General features: G+C 40.2%; 1 protein-coding gene across 7 annotated transcripts in view; it reads left to right on the top strand.

Annotated features, from left to right (window-relative positions):
- NCKAP5L (NCK associated protein 5 like) overlaps positions 1-17598 on the top strand; it is a 235375-nt gene that overhangs the window by 181238 nt on the left and 36539 nt on the right. For all 7 annotated transcript variants that reach the window (XM_053708047.1, XM_053708046.1, XM_053708052.1 and 4 more), the window contains 4 exons: positions 1491-1529; positions 8103-8222; positions 9926-10021; positions 10580-13089. In XM_053708047.1, the coding sequence (XP_053564022.1) occupies positions 1491-1529; positions 8103-8222; positions 9926-10021; positions 10580-13089 (2765 nt within the window). The remainder of the gene's footprint in view (positions 1-1490; positions 1530-8102; positions 8223-9925; positions 10022-10579; positions 13090-17598) is intronic.

Here is a 17598-nt window from a genome sequence, read left to right as displayed (position 1 = left end):
TGTTTAATCCTGGAGGCAAGAGGAAGCCAGTGAAGGGATTGGCAGAGAGGTGCAGCAGATAAAGAGCGACGTGTAAGGAAGATGAGCCTGGCAGAGGCATTCATTATGGATTGTAAAGGAGCTAGACGGCAGCTGGGGAGACCAGAGAGGACAGAATTGCCGTAATCGAGGCGGGAAAGGATGAGAGTGGATTGAAATCTTAGTTGTGTCTTGTGTTCAAGGAAATGTCTAATGTTTTTAAGATGGAAGGGGCGGGATTTAGCCAAGGACTGAATGTGAGGAGTGAAAGAAAGATCTGAGCCAAATGTGACCCCGAGACATCGGGCATGCGGGGTAGGGGTAATGATGGAGTTGTCGACAGTTATAGAGAGATTGGGGTTGGAGATTTTGGAAGAAGGGGGGGGGGAATAAGGAGCTCAGTTTTGGAGAGATTTAGCTTGAGGTAGTGAGAGGACATCCTGTTGGAGATGTGAGAAAGACAGTTAGTGACACGGGTTAGCAAGGAAGGCGATAGGTCTGGTGTAGAGAAGTAGATTTGGGTGTCGTCGGCATACAAATGATATTGGAACCCGTGGGACTTTATTAGGTAACCTAATGATGATGTGTAGATTAAAAGGACATTGTTTTGAATTAAAATGCTGTAATACATTTTTATTTTTACTGATGCTGCTTGTGTGTACAAATTGTGCTTTGCTCCACTCTCCCTAGAAAGGACAAAAAGCTAAATCAGTTATTCAATTTGCAGCATTTTCATGTTACAGCATTTGCTGTTTGGGGTAAAGCACAATTTTTACACAAGTGAATATTGTGCTTTAATGCTTTTTTAGGGCTTTGTGTTAGTGAACATTGGAGTGAGAAAAGCCTCTTGCTCCTCTCACTGTTTTGTGTAATGAATTCTCCTGCAGATGTTCACCTTTTGGCTGCCAGAGCAGGCTTTAAACACTGCTGTTAAATGCTTTCCCTAGCAGTAAGTGTTTGATGATTTATTCATTGCTCCAGTTACCTGGTTAACTCTTCTGATTTCCAGAAGCAGCTGAAGTGTTAATACAGTTTAATAGCTGATGAATGCTTCTCGCAGCAACCAGCTTATAAACGAAAGACTGGATCAGTTGACAGCAAAAGGAGATGGCTTCCTTGCTTGCGTGTGTTGGAACGGCCTAAGCTTGAGCGCACAGTGCAGAACTAATTTTGTTTTCCAGCAGAGTAATTGAATACACTATAATATCTTGGTGCCTCCATGGTACTTGGCTGTAGAATTTAATTTTTAAGATGAATTACTAAAGGCAGTAGCATTGCTGATTAGACACCATCTGATTTGGAATTTAATATCAGTAAATGGGTTTAGATTCTATGAGTAGTGATGCCTTGCTTTGATTAAATTAAACCTTCTATTACAGGGATGCTGAGCAATGCATCTTGATTTATAACTTTTATAACTGTGTATTCTAACTAAGTTTACAACTGTCTTTAATAATACGATTTTGTTCCAGGTTGCCAACCATGTAGTGCAGGCTCTCCTGAATCAGAAGGTAAGATGTTCAATTTACTACCTCCATGCTCCGGTAACTCTCTTGACTGTATAATTATGATTGTATGTCTTACATGAAAAGGACAATACAGGCAAAATGAAATGTTAATGATTCAGACAGAACATGCAATTTTAAATAACTTTCCAGTTTGCTTGTATTACCAAATTTGCTTAATTCTCTGCTTATCCTTTGTTGACAAGTAAACTCAGGTAGGCTGATAGGCGCTTAGGAGCATGCATAAGTTGCAAACACTGCTGCCAGATGGCAAAGACACGTGCACTCACCTGAGTTCACCTAGGATTACTCTTTAACAAATGATACCAAGCAAAATTAATAATAGAAGTAAATTGGAAAGTTGTTTGAAATATCATGCTCCATCCAATCCAGTTAAATTCAGTTTGACTTTACTTTCCCTTTTTTAAAAAAGAAAAATAGTTTTCTTTCATGTAATTAGCAAGAGTCCATGAGCTAGTGACGTATGGGATATACATTCCTACCAGGAGGGGCAAAGTTTCCCAAACCTCAAAATGCCTATAAATACACCCCTCACCACACCCACAATTCAGTTTTACAAACTTTGCCTCCGATGGAGGTGGTGAAGTAAGTTTGTGCTAGATTCTACGTTGATATGCGCTCCGCAGCAAGTTGGAGCCCAGTTTTCCTCTCAGTGTGCAGTGAATGTCAGAGGGATGTGAAGAGAGTATTGCCTATTTGAATTCAATGATCTCCTTCTACAGGGTCTATTTCATAGGTTCTCGGTTATCGGTCGTAGAGATTCATCTCTTACCTCCCTTTTCAGATCAACGATATACTCTTATATATACCATTACCTCTACTGATTTTCGTTTCAGTACTGGTTTGGCTTTCTACTACATGTAGATGAGTGTCCTGGGGTAAGTAAGTCTTATTTTTGTGACACTCTAAGCTATGGTCGGGCACTTTTATATAAAGTTTTAAATATATGTGTTTAAACATTTATTTGCCTTGATTCAGGATGTTCAACATTCCTATATTTCAGACAGTCAGTTTCATTATTTGGGATAATGCATTTGAATAATCAATTTTTCTTACCTTAAAATTTGACTCTTTTTCCTGGGGGCTGAAAATGCTTCATTTTATTGCGTCATTTTTGGCGCGGACTTTTTTGGCGCAAAACATTTTCTTTGTAATTTCCGGCGTCATACCTGTCGCCGGAAGTTGCGTCATTTTTTTGACGTTTTTGCGCCAAAAATGTCAGCGTCTCCGGATGTGGCGTCATTTTTGGCGCTTAAAGCATTTAGGCGCCAAATAATGAGGGTGTCATTATTGTCTGCACATTATTTAAGTCTCATTGTTTATTTGCTTCTGCTTGCTAGAAGCTTGTTCATTGGCATTTTTTCCCATTCGTGAAACTGTCATTTAAAGGGATACTAACCCCTCATTTTTTCTTTCATGATTCATATAGAGCATGCAACTTTAAGCAACTTTCTAATTTACTCCTATTATCAATTTTTCTTTGTTCTCATGTTATCTTGATTTGAAAAAGCAGTAATAAAAGGTTAGGAGCCGGCCCATTTTTTAGTTCAGCACCTTGGTAGAGCTGCTGATTGGTTTGCTACATTTAGCCACAAATCAGCAAGTGCTACTCATGTGCTGAACAAAAAATGGTCTGGCTCTAAAGCTTACAGTACTGCTTTTTCAAATCAAGATAGCATGAGAACAAAGAAAAATTGATATTAGGAGTAAATTAGAAAGGTGCTTAAAATCTCATGCTCTATCTGAATCATGAAATAAAAAAATTGGGTTTAGTATCCCTTTAAGGAATTTGATCAATTTTGCTTTATATGTTGTTTTTTCTATTACATATTGCAAGATGTCTCAGATTGACCCTGAATCAGAAGATACTTCTGGAAAATTGCTGACTGATGCTGGATCTACCAAAGATAAGTGTATTTGTTGTAAACTTATGGTAACTGTTCCTCCGGCTGTTTGTAATGAATGTCATGACAAACTTGTTAATGCAGATAAGATTTCCTTTAGTAATGTTCCATTACCTGTTGCTGTTCCATCAACATCTAATTTTCAGGGTGTTCCTGTTAACATAAGAGATTTTGTTTCTAAATCTATTAAGAAGGCTATGTCTGTTATTCCCCCTTCTAGTAAACGTATAAAGTCTTTTAAAACTTCTCATTTTTCAGATGAATTTTTTAATTAATTCATTTACTCCTTCTAAATGGTTTAAGCAATTATATCCTGTGCCATCTGACAGATTAGAGTTTTGGGACAAAATCCCTAAGGTTGATGGGGCTATCTCCACTTTTGCTAAACGTACTACTATTCCTACGGCAGATAGTACTTCCTTTAAGGATCCTTTAGATAGGAAAATTGAATCCTTTCTAAGAAAAGCTTACTTATGTTCAGGTAATCTTCTTAGACCTTCTATATCTTTGGCGGATGTTGCTGCAGCTTCAACTTTCTGGTTGGAAGCTTTAGCACAACATGTAACAGATCATAACAGATCATAATACTCATAGCATTGTTAATCTTCTTCAACATGCTAATAACTTTATTTGTGATGCCTTCTTTGATATCATTAGGGTTGATGTCAGGTATATGTCTTTAGCTATCTTAGCTAGAAGAGCTTTATGGCTTAAAACTTGGAATGCTGATATGTCTTCTAAGTCAACTTTGCTTTCCCTTTCTTTCCAAGGTAATAAATTGTTTGGTTCACAGTTGGATTCTATTATTTCAACAGTTACTGGAGGGAAAGGAACTTTTTTACCACAGGATAAAAAATCTAAAGGTTAATTTAGGTCTGCTAATCGTTATCGTTCCTTTCGTCACAACAAGGAACAAAAACCTGATCCTTCCCCTACAGGAGCAGTATCAGTTTGGAAACCATCTCCAGTCTAGAATAAATCCAAGCCTTTTAGGAAGCCAAAGCCAGCTCCCAAGTCCACATGAAGGTGCGGCCCTCATTCCAGCTCAGCTGGTAGGGGGCAGATTACGTTTTTTCAAAGAAATTTGGATCAATTTGATTCACAATCTTTGGATTCAGAATATTGTTTCACAAGGGTACAGAATAGGCTTCAAGATAAGGCTTCCTGCAAGAAGATTTTTTCTTTCCCGTGTCCCAATAAATCCAGTGAAGGCTCAAGCATTTCTGAAATGTGTTTCAGATCTAGAGTTGGCTGGAGTAATTGTGCCAGTTCCAGTTTTGGAACAGGGGCTCGGGTTTTACTCAAATCTCTTCATTGTACCAAAGAAGGAGAATTCCTTCAGACCAGTTCTGGATTTAAAAATATTGAATCGTTATGTAAGGATACCAACATTCAAAATGGTAACTATAAGGACTATTCCGCCTTTTGTTCAGCAAGGGCATTATATGTCCACAATAGATTTACAAGATGCATATCTGCATATTCCGATTCATCCAGATCACTATCAGTTTCTGAGATTCTCTTTTCTAGACAAGCATTACCAGTTTGTGGCTCTGCCGTTTGGCCTAGCAACAGCTCCAAGGATTTTTACAAAGGCTCTCGGTGCCCTTCTATCTGTAATCAGAGAACAGGGTATTGTGGAATTTCCTTATTTGGATGATATCTTGGTACTTGCTCAGTCTTCACATTTAGCAGAATCTCATACGAATCGACTTGTATCGTTTCTTCGAGAACATGGTTGGAGGATCAATTTACCAAAGAGTTTGTCGATTCCTCAGACAAGGGTAACCTTTTTAGGTTTCCAGATAGATTCAGTGTCCATGACTCTGTCTCTAATGGACAAGAGACGTCTAAAATTGGTTTCAGCTTGTCGAAACCTTCAGTCTCAATCATTCCCTTCGGTAGCCTTATGCATGGAAATTCTAGGTCTTATGACTGCTGCATCAGACGCGATCCCCTTTGCTCGTTTTCACATACGACCTATTCAGCTCTGTATGCTGAACCAGTGGTGCTGGGATTATACAAAGATATCACAATTAATATCTTTAAAACCGATTGTACGACACTCTCTAACGTGGTGGACCGACCATCATCGTTTAGTTCAGGGGGCTTCTTTTGTTCTTCCGACCTGGACTGTGATCTCAACAAATGCAAGTCTGACAGGTTGGGGAGCTGTATGGGGGTTTCTGACAGCACAAGGGGTTTGGGAATCTCAGGAGGCGAGATTACCAATCAACATTTTGGAACTCCGTGCGATTTTCAGAGCTCTTCAGTCGTGGCCTCTTCTAAAGAGAGAGTCGTTCATTTGTTTTCAGACAGACAATGTCACAACCGTGGCATATGTCAATCATCAAGGAGGGACTCAGTCCTCTGGCTATGAAAGAAGTATCTCGAATACTTGTATGGGCGGAATCCAGCTCCTGTCTAATTTCTGCGGTTCATATCCCAGGTATAGACAATTGGGAAGCGGATTATCTCAGTCGCCAAACATTACATCCGGACGAATGGTCTCTTCACCCAGAGGTATTTCTTCAGATTGTTCAAATGTGGGGACTTCCAGAAATAGATCTGATGGCTTCCCAGGTATCTGCCCAGATCCAGGGATCCTCAGGCAGAAGCAGTGGATGCATTGTCACTTCCTTGGAAGTATCATCCTGCCTATATCTTTCCGCCTCTAGTTCTTCTTCCAAGAGTGATTTCCAAGATTCTAAAGGAGCGTTCGTTTGTTCTGCTGGTGGCTCCAGCATGGCCTCACAGGTTTTGGTATGCGGATCTTGTTTGGATGGCTACTTGCCAACCGTGGACTCTTCCGTTAAGACCAGACCTTCTATCGCAAGGTCCTTTTTTTCCATCAGGATCTCAAATCCTTAAATTTGAAGGTATGGAGATTGAACGCTTGATTCTCAGTCATAGAGGTTTCTCTGACTCCGTCATTATTACTATGTTACAGGCTCGTAAATCTGTGTCTAGGAAGATATATTATCGAGTCTGGAAGACTTACATTTCTTGGTGTTCTTCTCATCATTTTTCTTGGCATTCTTTTAGAATTCCTAGAATTTTACAGTTTCTTCAGGATGGTTTGGATAAAGGTTTGTCGGCAAGTTCCTTGAAAGGACAAATCTCTGCTCTTTCTGTTCTTTTTCACAGAAAGATTGCTAATCTTCCTGATATTCATTGTTTTGTACAGGCTTTGGTTCGTATAAAACCTGTCATTAAGTCAATTTCTCCTCCTTGGAGTTTGAATTTGGTTCTGGGGGCTCTTCAAGCTCCTCCGTTTGAACCTATGCATTCGCTGGATATTAAATTACTTTCTTGGAAAGTTTTGTTTCTTTTGGCCATCTCTTCTGCTAGAAGAGTTTCTGAATTATCTGCTCTTTCTTGTGAGTCTCCTTTTCTGATTTTTCATCAGGATAAGGCGGTTTTGTGAACTTCATTTAAATTTTTACCTAAGGTTGTGAATTCTAACAACATTAGTAGAGAAATTGTGGTTCCTTCGTTGTGTCCTAATCCTAAGAACTCTAAGGAAAGATTGTTGCATTCTTTGGATGTAGTTAGAGCTTTGAAATATTATGTTGAAGCTACTAAAGATTTCCGAAAGACTTCTAGTCTATTTGTTATTTTTTCTGGTTCTAGGAAAGGTCAAAAGGCTTCTGCCATTTCTTTGGCATATTGGTTAAAATCCTTGATTCATCATGCTTATGTTGAGTCGGGTAGAACTCCGCCTCAAAGGATTACAGCTCATTCGACTAGGTCAGTCTCTACTTCCTGGGCATTTAGGAATGAAGCTTCGGTTGATCAGATTTGCAAAGCAGCAACTTGGTCTTCTTTGCATACTTTTACTAAATTCTACCATTTTGATGTGTTTTCTTCTTCTGAAGCAGTTTTTGGTAGAAAAGTACTTCAGGCAGCTGTTTCAGTTTGATTCTTCTGCTTATATTTTCAGTTTTTTTCATTATAAGATTTAAACTTTATTTTGGGGGTGTGGATTATTTTTCAGCGGAATTGGCTGTCTTTATTTTATCCCTCCCTCTCTAGTGACTCTTGCGTGGAAGATCCACATCTTAGGTATTCATTATCCCATACGTCACTAGCTCATGGACTCTTGCTAATTACATGAAAGAAAACATAATTTATGTAAGAACTTACCTGATAAATTCATTTCTTTCATATTAGCAAGAGTCCATGAGGCCCACCCTTTTTTGAGGTGGTTATGATTTTTTTGTATAAAGCACAATTATTCCAATTCCTTATTTTATATGCTTTCACACTTTTTTTCTTATCACCCCACTTCTTGGCTATTCGTTAAACTGATTTGTGGGTGTGGTGAGGGGTGTATTTATGGGCATTTTGAGGTTTGGGAAACTTTGCCCCTCCTGGTAGGAATGTATATCCCATACGTCACTAGCTCATGGACTCTTGCTAATATGAAAGAAATGAATTTATCAGGTAAGTTCTTACATAAATTATGTTTTTTAACATCTAAATTCTCAGTTGTTTTTTTCCCCTCTTGTTTGTTTTTTTCTTTTAGATAATTACATTAATTTGTTAATTATTTAATGAAGGCCATTTCCATACTATTCAGAATGAATAATGAACATAACATTTGATAGTTCATGCTGTTTGGCATATAGTGAAAAAAAAGTATTTTATTTAGGATCTTCGGGAAGAATGCATCAAACTCAAAAAAAGGGTATTTGACCTTGAAAGGCAGAACAGGGCGTTAAGTGAACTCTTTCACCAAAAGTTGCAGCGTTCTTCAGGATCTTCACCTGAGGTAAGAGCAGATCCTGTACTGAAACGTGATTATATGTAGAGACTTAAGATTAAACCGACATAAAGTCCCTTGTAATTATGAGGAGGCAGTCCGGGTTTGTTACTTAAGTAGACCATGCTTGCCACAGTCATTTTGTTTGCAAAACATAAATTGCTTTGCAGTATCTTGTCATATTACCTTGCTGATCTTAGGGACAAATATGTAGCAGGGTTAGGCTTGTGAAGTATTCAAATTTTTAGAATTGGGGAAAACCCACCATTTTCCGAATTACATTTCAGGAAAGGGGGGAAATCAAGTATATTGCAAATTCTTTATTATTATTTTTTTAATAAAAAAAGACAGTTTTTAACTAGTTTGATCCTTCTTTTTTTATTTAACAATATTTGCTTAAATGTCTGTAAATCAGTTAAAAATAAAATTATACCTCCTTGGCCATTCCTTTTCTCTAACTCCCTTGGTCACATTACTGAACGACAAGCCCAAGTGTTTGTCAAATTTAGTTTGAATGGTGCGTTTTCCCTCATAGCCAGACATTAGATTAGAAAGGCAGGACATGTAAACTACTTTTGCTTGAGAAATATATACCTACCTTAAAAGTAATACATTTGCTAGGTTTCAGGATATTACATTTTGTTGGGACTCATTACATCCAAGGATAGTAGCTCAGGGATCATAAATATTTATCTAGCACCCTAAACAGAACACTATATTGGCAGTGGCTGTGGTGCCATCTTGGTCTTGGGTTGGTGGCTTCTCATTGGCCTTCTCCCCTCCCCACCATTCGCTCTATTCTACCTCTTTCTTTTCTTTATTCTTTTTATAGTATTTGTACCTCAAGTCTTCTATATCTCATTTCGGTTTCTAGATTTGATTCTTAGTTTTGCTTTTATCCTTCTCATTTTTTCGGTTTTAAATAAGATCTCAAGATGATAAAATGACTTTGGCTTTGTCATTTTTTAATTGCCTTTTAAAAGAAAATGATCACACCTATACATAGACATGCATGACCCTTATTTCTGTACAGAGAGTTTAATTGACGCATATGGTTGGCACATAGGGGTGTGAAATTAGCTGACTATTCAAGCATTAACAATAACTAAATGTAAAATGGATACAATCACGCTACAGAACACACTTGCAGGACAGTTTTACAGGTTCTCTGAACTTGCTAGTTATCTAACCTTGTTTGATGTCCACTCTACATTGGGCTTATTCAGATGGTATAATCCTGCTCTGGAATGCACAATGGGGCGCAAGCTCATCCTTGTAGCACCCACCGATGCGTTTGTGTTGCACTTAGACAAGGATAAATCTGGCTCAGAAAATTGCTGAATCCTGGCTTGTGGCCACTCAGTGATCAAAGATAAGCTTTATTTATGTTTTGTTGTTCAGTTGGTCTTCACTGAGCCACTCGAGGCAAGAATGGAATTTTGCTAGCAGTCCTTGTTCTATCCTAAACATGGTCTATTGATCTGTTTCCATGACTAGGACATTCACACTCCTATATAACATTTGATTTCTCACAGATTTGATACAGTCTATCATATACTTTTATTTTTATTAAGTGTGACTATGAATGGAATGCCATAATAGCTAAAAGTAAATATAGAGGTTTACAAATTATGCCTTCTGCATTAATATTTGTAATAATTTGTTCTGCACAGGTGATTCATTAATCCACTGCTTTTGTCCCACATGTTTAGTTGCATCCGCTGCAGGTTTTGTCTGACCCTCAGGGAGGAGACTTGGATAGGCTTTCTGGTTCCCTTCATTTTGGGCAATGTGCTCTGCAGAGAGAGGTGAGAACGAAGTTAGCTATACATGTGTATATTTATATATTAGGATAGCAAAACATGTGTGTTATACGTGTGTCATTTCTAACCTAACTATAAATCTCCCATTCAGTAAAATTATCAAAATATGTCTTCCAGTAGTACTGTAATTTCATGGGACATATCTAACCTTATGTTGTAATGTATGGAGTAAATGGGGTATGTAGCTTATCGCTTATAAGCAGTACCGGTGACTAATTGATTGCTGTTTTGTAGTATTTAATAGTAGATTAAAACAGTGAAATAATATTACACAATGTGTGTTTGTTTATAAATGTTTGCTTATATAAAAAGTAAAATGGGTGCTATGGTCACACTGTTTCTTTAAATAAGTCTCATGAAAACAATAGAAAACATCTCCTTTCTACATTGCAGAGGAAATTAGTATGACTGTTTTTGAGAGAGATCTCTCTCACACTCACTCACTCACTCTCTCACACTCACTCACTCTCTCTCGTTCTCTGCAAAAAAAAAAGATCTACCTATGAGCATAAATCTGTCATTTTATTTTTTTTTTGTTTCTAGGACAAGCATCGTCCGAGCAGAGTCCCCTCTTCTTGTCGCTCTCTAGATGCAATGTCTCCATTCCTTCGGAAAAAGGCCCAGATTTTAGAGGTCCTGCGAAGGCTTGAGGCTACAGGATCTCAGTCTGGATCATCATCATCCTGCACTGCTTCATCAATGATTCTTGGGGGTCTGTCATCGACTGGTGGGAATGGCCTGCGTGTAGGATCAGAGCAAAACTTTGATTACTTGAATGGAGATGGCCTAACTTCTCAAGAACTTGGAGGGGATGAACCCTGGGCCTCCTGTCTTCTGTTGGCTCAAAACAGCTGGGATGAGTTATTCAAGTGGAAGCCCATCCAGAGAGAACCACCAGCTGGAAGCCCTGGTGAAGGAGGAGGAGAGCACCTTGGTTTAGTTTCAGGGGAGGATACACGTCAGCTAGCACGGCAAGCTGAAGGAAGCTCTTCGTCCTCAGATGATGACATTGGTGAGCCACCACCTCCCCAAAGTGAGATCAGACAACGCTTACCATTAACAGACTTAACTAAGGGTTTGGGGCCCTGTCTCTGCTCCCGTGGAGCTGGGGATAAGAGGGGTCCTGCTGAGGGACACACTGAATTGACTGGTCTCAGCAGGGGACACATTGGACACCTCCACTCATTAACGTGCTATAGTCGAAGTCTGAGGGATCTGGTAGAAACTCAGCATGTAACTGGATCAACACCGGCAACCACTGAGAGAGCAGACTCTGTGTCTCGGTCTCCAGCAAAGCAGCTGACTACTGAGACTCTTTCAGATGGACCTTCCAACTCTTGTCCCTCTTCTCCTGGGTGCTCAAATATTCAAGGAGATACAATTGAATCAGTCCACAAGAATTCCGCCCAAGAGACACATGAAGATTGCTCCCAGTCTTCAATTGCTGTTCCTAATCCTTCTGTAGACTCACAAGATGCACTTATTCCTTCTCCTGAGCCTCGAGTACCCCACATTCCGTCTCCAGCCAAATTCCTCAAGTTTCTAAAACTCCCGGGCTCTGGGGAGAAATTGCAGAGTCCCAACCCTCTGCGCCTTAGCCCTCAACTTACCCAAACCTCCAAAATTCCATGTCGAAGCAATAACTATGAAGCTTTCCCCTCCCCTCGGCTGGGTAGAAAGGTAGCAGAGGATTTAACTGAACTTGACACTGAGCCACTTTCCCCCACTGAAATTCTCAATACTGACATCATTAAGCAAGGACAGAGTGAGCAATCCCCTGGCAGCATGGTAATTAAATCTGGAATACAGTGCTGCACCAAAAAGTCACATGATTATGAAAATATCCCAGCTATGGCCCCTAGAAATTCTGAGGTTCCCAGTATAAAACAGAGTTTTGAGACAAAGAATGGTTCTTCCCATTTGGTTGTGGGGGGTTGTTCCTCAAGCTGCCCTCCTGGACGTTGCATCCACTCTCAAGGGAATGAGGGCAGTCATAGTCAGATAAACATCCCTTATATTCGAAAACCTGTACCTTCCAGAAAACCACCAGAGCCTACTGGACATCTACCATTCAGGGAAAGGATAGAAAAGCTAAGAGCCCCAGATAACCCACAACCAGAGCTTTCTCTTGAAGGTACAGAAGATAATCGGCTTGTAAGTGATGGTTCTGATCAACGTCCATCAATGAAGAGATCTGTTGGTGTTAGCAGCCTAAGGACTCCAGAACCTGGATCCACTGAAAGTTACCCACCAAGATACCATGCACAAAAATTAGAGGCTGCTCGGACTCGTCAGCCTGGTGCCCACTGTGCACCAGGCTCTCCAAATGGTCCCCGTAACCAAGCTCGGGCACCTCCTGTCCAAAATAAATCTGTGCGCAGCCCTCATGGCAGCCCAACCAAATTACCTGCAAAGTCCCCAAGCAAGGCGACTGCAAAGCCCTTTGTATCACGACCCTTGAGTGAGGAACTGAAACCAAGCATCCGACAGCCATCAAATATGGGTGAAGAGAAGCAGAGGACACAATCTAATGCAGGAAAGAAAAGCAGCACTTGTCCAGAGTATGTTTGTTCTCGTAATGCAAGTCCACAGGGCACAGAAAGCCATCCTCTCAGTGCAGCTTTGCATTCTGCCATTGAGGAAAAGGTGATGAAGGGCATTAAAGAAAATATGTTGAAACTGCAGGAACAACATCGTTCACCACCCTCTGATCCTAAGCAGCGTAATTCCAGTGGCATTGCCAGTTGGTTTGGCTTAAAGAAAAGCAAGCTTCCAGCACTTAGCCGAAGACCTGAGGCTACACGTCTGAAGGAGGAGAAGAGAGAAAGAGCTGGAGGAGGCTCGCCTCGGTCCAGGGAAGTGAAAGGAGAAAGTCTAAACATTTCTATGCTGATGGAGAAAGCAGAAGACCTGCGCAAGGCCTTGCAGGAGGAGAGAGCCTACATTAACGGCCTGTCAGTGGAAAAAGCTCGCACCTCAACGGTCTCTGGGGAACAACCTCAGAATCCACGGCCCTTGACTGCTGACAACTTCATGCAGCAACTTTTAAATCGGTAAGTGACAGGAAGAGGACTATTTGACATTGTTTTCAGAGCAATAACTTTTTTTATTTACAGGTGTATGGAGTTCAGGAGACTATATACCATAAATCTATTTTACGATAGCTTGCAACATTGCTAATCAGATATAAATAAATGTGCAAAACAAATACAATACATCTGTAAACAGTGATTGTTTGTTTTTTACATCTGTAATAATGTTTTTACTTTTAAAGGATGCACCCTGGTCTGTATTCAACTGATATGCCATTGATGAGGGCTATTGTAGTAGCTGTAAACGGTTTAGCACCCATACTAGTTGAAAGGCTTTACACAGCTGTGCTTTTGGGCTTTTGCAGCAGAATCTGCCTCCCTATTTGTCACATTATTTGACTAATATATACTGAGACAAAGATGGTGTTGCAGTAGTAGCAGCATCTCGGTTACATCCACTGCCATCCATATGATACAAAGTTAATATCGGAATATATATTCGTTATTTCATTCACACATAACCCTGCATGGCTTTTGTTTGTAAGTTCATGTATTCCTTTTTACCTTTTCAGAGTTTCATCTATACTTGGGTGTTTCTTGGTGCCTGCAAGAGTTAATAAGGTGTATTGTACACTATAGCGTATCTAGCTCCATTTTACGCAAGTAATCACTCGTCTGCATCTCACTGCAGTTTGATACATTACACTATTCCACCTTAACTTTTGTTTTTTATTATTTCATTTTTTTTTTAATAAAAATTAACAAATAGACTTGATGTATCCTATGAAATCAATATAATATAAATTTGATTTTCTTTCTAATGACACAGTGAGTCCACGGATCATCATATTTACTATTGGGTATATCACTCCTGACCAGCAGGAGGAGGCAAAGAGCACCACAGCAAAGCTGTTAAATACCAATCCCTTACCCATAACTCCCAGTCATTCTCTTTGCTTGTATCAGTTGCAAGGAGGGGTAAAGTTAGGTGTCTGATTCTTCAATCAAGAATTTATTTTTAAAGCAGAACAGGTTTGTTCTGATCTTTTCTGGGGTTTAGCCGTAGTCTACTTCAGTCTCTTCAGTAGAGCAGTGGTGGCTTTTGGGAACTTGGGGGGTATAATCCCCTCTGCGCCTCCCAGGTTGTTGTTGCTGCCCCTTTGGTGAAAGACGTTGTAGGTTTACTTGGTCTTTTTTTCTGTATCCACAGGTTCATGTTAGGAGGGAAGCCTTTTAAACCTAGTGAGGTGCCCCGCTGTCAGGCAGACTGTTGGAGGTAAGTGATACTTTTATTTTTCTGATGGGTCAGAAAGGTTTTGGCACTTATGAGGTTAATTTGGGATATCAATACTGCTTATGTGCAGGTTTTTTATTATGGCAGTATTTGTTTTTTATGTGGGGCACTGAGAGGATGGCTCTATTAGGAGTGCTTTTTTAGCTCTCCTTATTTTGGCTAGTGATCGTTTTTTTGGAGTTCTTAATGTAGGCTCATTTATTTTTTATTAGCATCAATCCTGTTTAGCACTTATTTGTGCAGTTTCTAAAATGTGCTTTGCTAAGTGCTGCCTAGTGGTGTGCCACATAACGGCTTGTGTTGGAGCGTGTCACGTTCTTTCTGTTCCTCCCGGTGACTGTAATGATTTATGTCGGCCGGGAGGTGGTTGTATACACCCACGATGGGTGGAGCTTATTTGGCGCGCGTTTTGCTCGCTCTTTATTTTTTCACTTCTGAGTGTAGGAAGTCAGGATTGTCTTTGGCTACGTTTGTATTGTTCTGGTCCATGGGAGGTCAGGTAAGCACCTCTGCAAGACTTGTAGAGGTGCAGCTAGGGTCTAGAAATTTTTTTCTGGGTGAAATGTTTTGTGTAACGTTCTTAAAGTGACAGTAACGTTATTTTTTTGCTGCTACATTTTGTTGATTTTTTATTTGTTTAATAATTTTTTTGTGTGCTAAAGATGGAACAATGGGACTTGCAAGATGTTACTTGCACTTTATGTCTAGATGCTAATGTGGAGCCACCTATCCCTTTCTGTTCCTCGTGTATAGAGAGAACATTAAATTACAGGGATAGGCTTTTTGATTCAGAGCCTTTATTTTCTAAGGAGAATGCTGTTCAGGGGTCTCCTGTTCAAGCTCCCCTATCATCCCAATCTCTACCCTCTTCTCATGCAGTGACCTGTGTTTCGTCTCAGGTTGTTTTTTCTTTGCAGGATATGGCTACTCGCATATTCTCTGCTGTATCTAAGGCTTTGTCTGCTTCTCCTGTGTTGCAAGGAAAGCGCAAAAGGAAGTTTAAGGTTTCTGACTCTGTTGCAGTTATGTAAAATGTTTCTTCCCATAGGTCTGGGAGGAAGATACTTCGGTAGCATCTGAGGGGGAAATTTCAAACTCTGATAGTGTAATTCCTTCTGTTGATTCTGAGGTGGTTTCTTTCAGATTTAAGCTGGAGCACTTCTGTTTGTTACTCAGTGAGCTTTTGGCTACTTTGGATGACTCTGACTCAATGGTCATAGTGACTCCCAAGAAGGCTAGTAAACTTAATATACGTTTTTTGAGGTTCCTTCTGTGGTGGAAGTTTTTCCTGTTCCAGATTGTGTTTCAGAAATTATTTCTCGGGAATGGGAGAAACCTGGAATTCCTGGAATTGATAGATGCTCTAGCAGTTCCTTGAAAGTTCAGCATGGCTTACGTGTTTCCTCTGTTTGCCCTTCTTCCTCGGGTCATTGCTCGGATCAGACAAGAGAGGGCGTTGGTGATTCTCATTGCACCGGTGTGGCTTCTCCAGATCTGGTATGCAGATCTGGTGGAGATGTCATCCTCCCCACCTTGGAGCTTTCTGTTAAGGAAGGACCTTCTACTTTAGGGGCCCTTCCTTCATCCAAATCTCGTTTCTCTGAAGTTGACTGCTTGGAGATTGAACACTTTATTTCTCCAACATTGGTGTGTCCGGTCTACGGCGTCATCCATAACTTGTGGGAATATTCTCTTCCCCAACAGGAAATGGCAAAGAGCACAGCAAAAGCTGTCCACATAGTCCCTCCTAGGCTCCGCCCACCCCAGTCATTCTCTTTGCCGCTGAACAAGCAGCATCTCCACGGAGATGGTGAAGAGTATGTGGTGTTTAGTTGTAGTTTTTTATTCTACTATCAAGAGTTTGTTATTTTAAAATAGTGCTGGTATGTACTATTTACTCTGAAACAGAAAAAGATGAAGAGTTCTGTTTGTGAGAGGAATATGATTTTAGCAGCAGTAACTAAAATCGTTTGCTGTTTCCACATAGGACTGTTGAGATGAGATAACTTCAGTTGGGGGAAACAGTTGGCAGACTTTTCTGCTTAAGGTAGGACTAGCCATATTTCTAACAAGACTGTGTAATGCTGGAAGGCTGTCATTTCCCCTCATGGGGACCGGTAAGCCATTTTCTTAGTCTCAAACAGAATAAAGGGCTTAATATGGGCTATAAAACTGGTAGACACTTTTATGGGCTAGATCGATTGCTTTATTTGGGCATTTTATACAGCTTGATGTTGAAATTCACACTTTATAAACTTTGGGGAACGTTTTTTTTACGTCAGGCACTGGTTTAGACACCTTCCCAGTCAGGAAGGGCCTTCTCTGTAGTAGGCAGAGCCTCATTTTCGCGCCATTACTGCACAGCTACTTTTGAGAGCAGGACATGCAGCTGCATGTGTGTGGGTCTGAAAGTAATTGAAAAGGTTCCTAGAAGGCTTCATTTGGTATCGTATACCCCCCTGGGTTTGGTAAAGTCACAGCAAAGGCTGTAGCTGGGACTGTAGAGGGGTTAAAACTGTAACCGGCTCCGGTTTCCTCATTTTAAGGGTTAAAGGTCTTTGAACAATTCCTTCATAGTTTTTCACATATTCAGTAATAAAGTGTGCCCTGTTTAAAATTTAAATTGACAGTAACGGTTTTGTTTTAAAACGGTTTTTGTACTTTATTGACAAGTTTAAGCCTGTTTAACATGTCTGTGCCTTCAGATAAACTATGTTCTGTATGTATGGAAGGCAATTGTGTCTCCCCCTTCAAAATTGTGTGATAATTGTGCCATAGCGTCCAAACAAAGTAAGGACAGTACTGCCACAGATATTAAAGTTGCCCAAGATGATTCATCAGATGAAGGGAGTAGACATAGTTCTACATCATCTCCTTCTGTGTCTACACCAGTTTTGCCCACGCAGAAGACCCCTAGTACTTCTAGCGCGCCAATGCTTGTTACTATGCAACAATTGACGGCAGTAATGGATAACTCCATAGCAAATATTTTATCCAAAATGCCTGCATTTCAGAGAAAGCGCGATTGCTCTGTTTTAAACACTGTAGAGCAGGAGGGCGCTGATGATAATTGCTCTGTCATACCCTCACCCCAATCTGAAGTGGCCATGAGGGAGGTTTTGTCAGATGGGGAAATTTCTGATTCAGGTAAAATTTCTCAACAGGCAGAACCTGATGTTGTGACATTTAAATTTAAATTAGAGCATCTCCGTGCACTGCTTAAGGAGGTGCTATCT

Source organism: Bombina bombina, chromosome 3, assembly GCF_027579735.1.
Source record: "Bombina bombina isolate aBomBom1 chromosome 3, aBomBom1.pri, whole genome shotgun sequence".
NCBI classification, from domain to species: domain Eukaryota; kingdom Metazoa; phylum Chordata; class Amphibia; order Anura; family Bombinatoridae; genus Bombina; species Bombina bombina.
The sequence above is the reverse complement of the archived record's forward strand: the minus strand, read 5'-3'. Positions and strand labels throughout refer to the sequence as shown.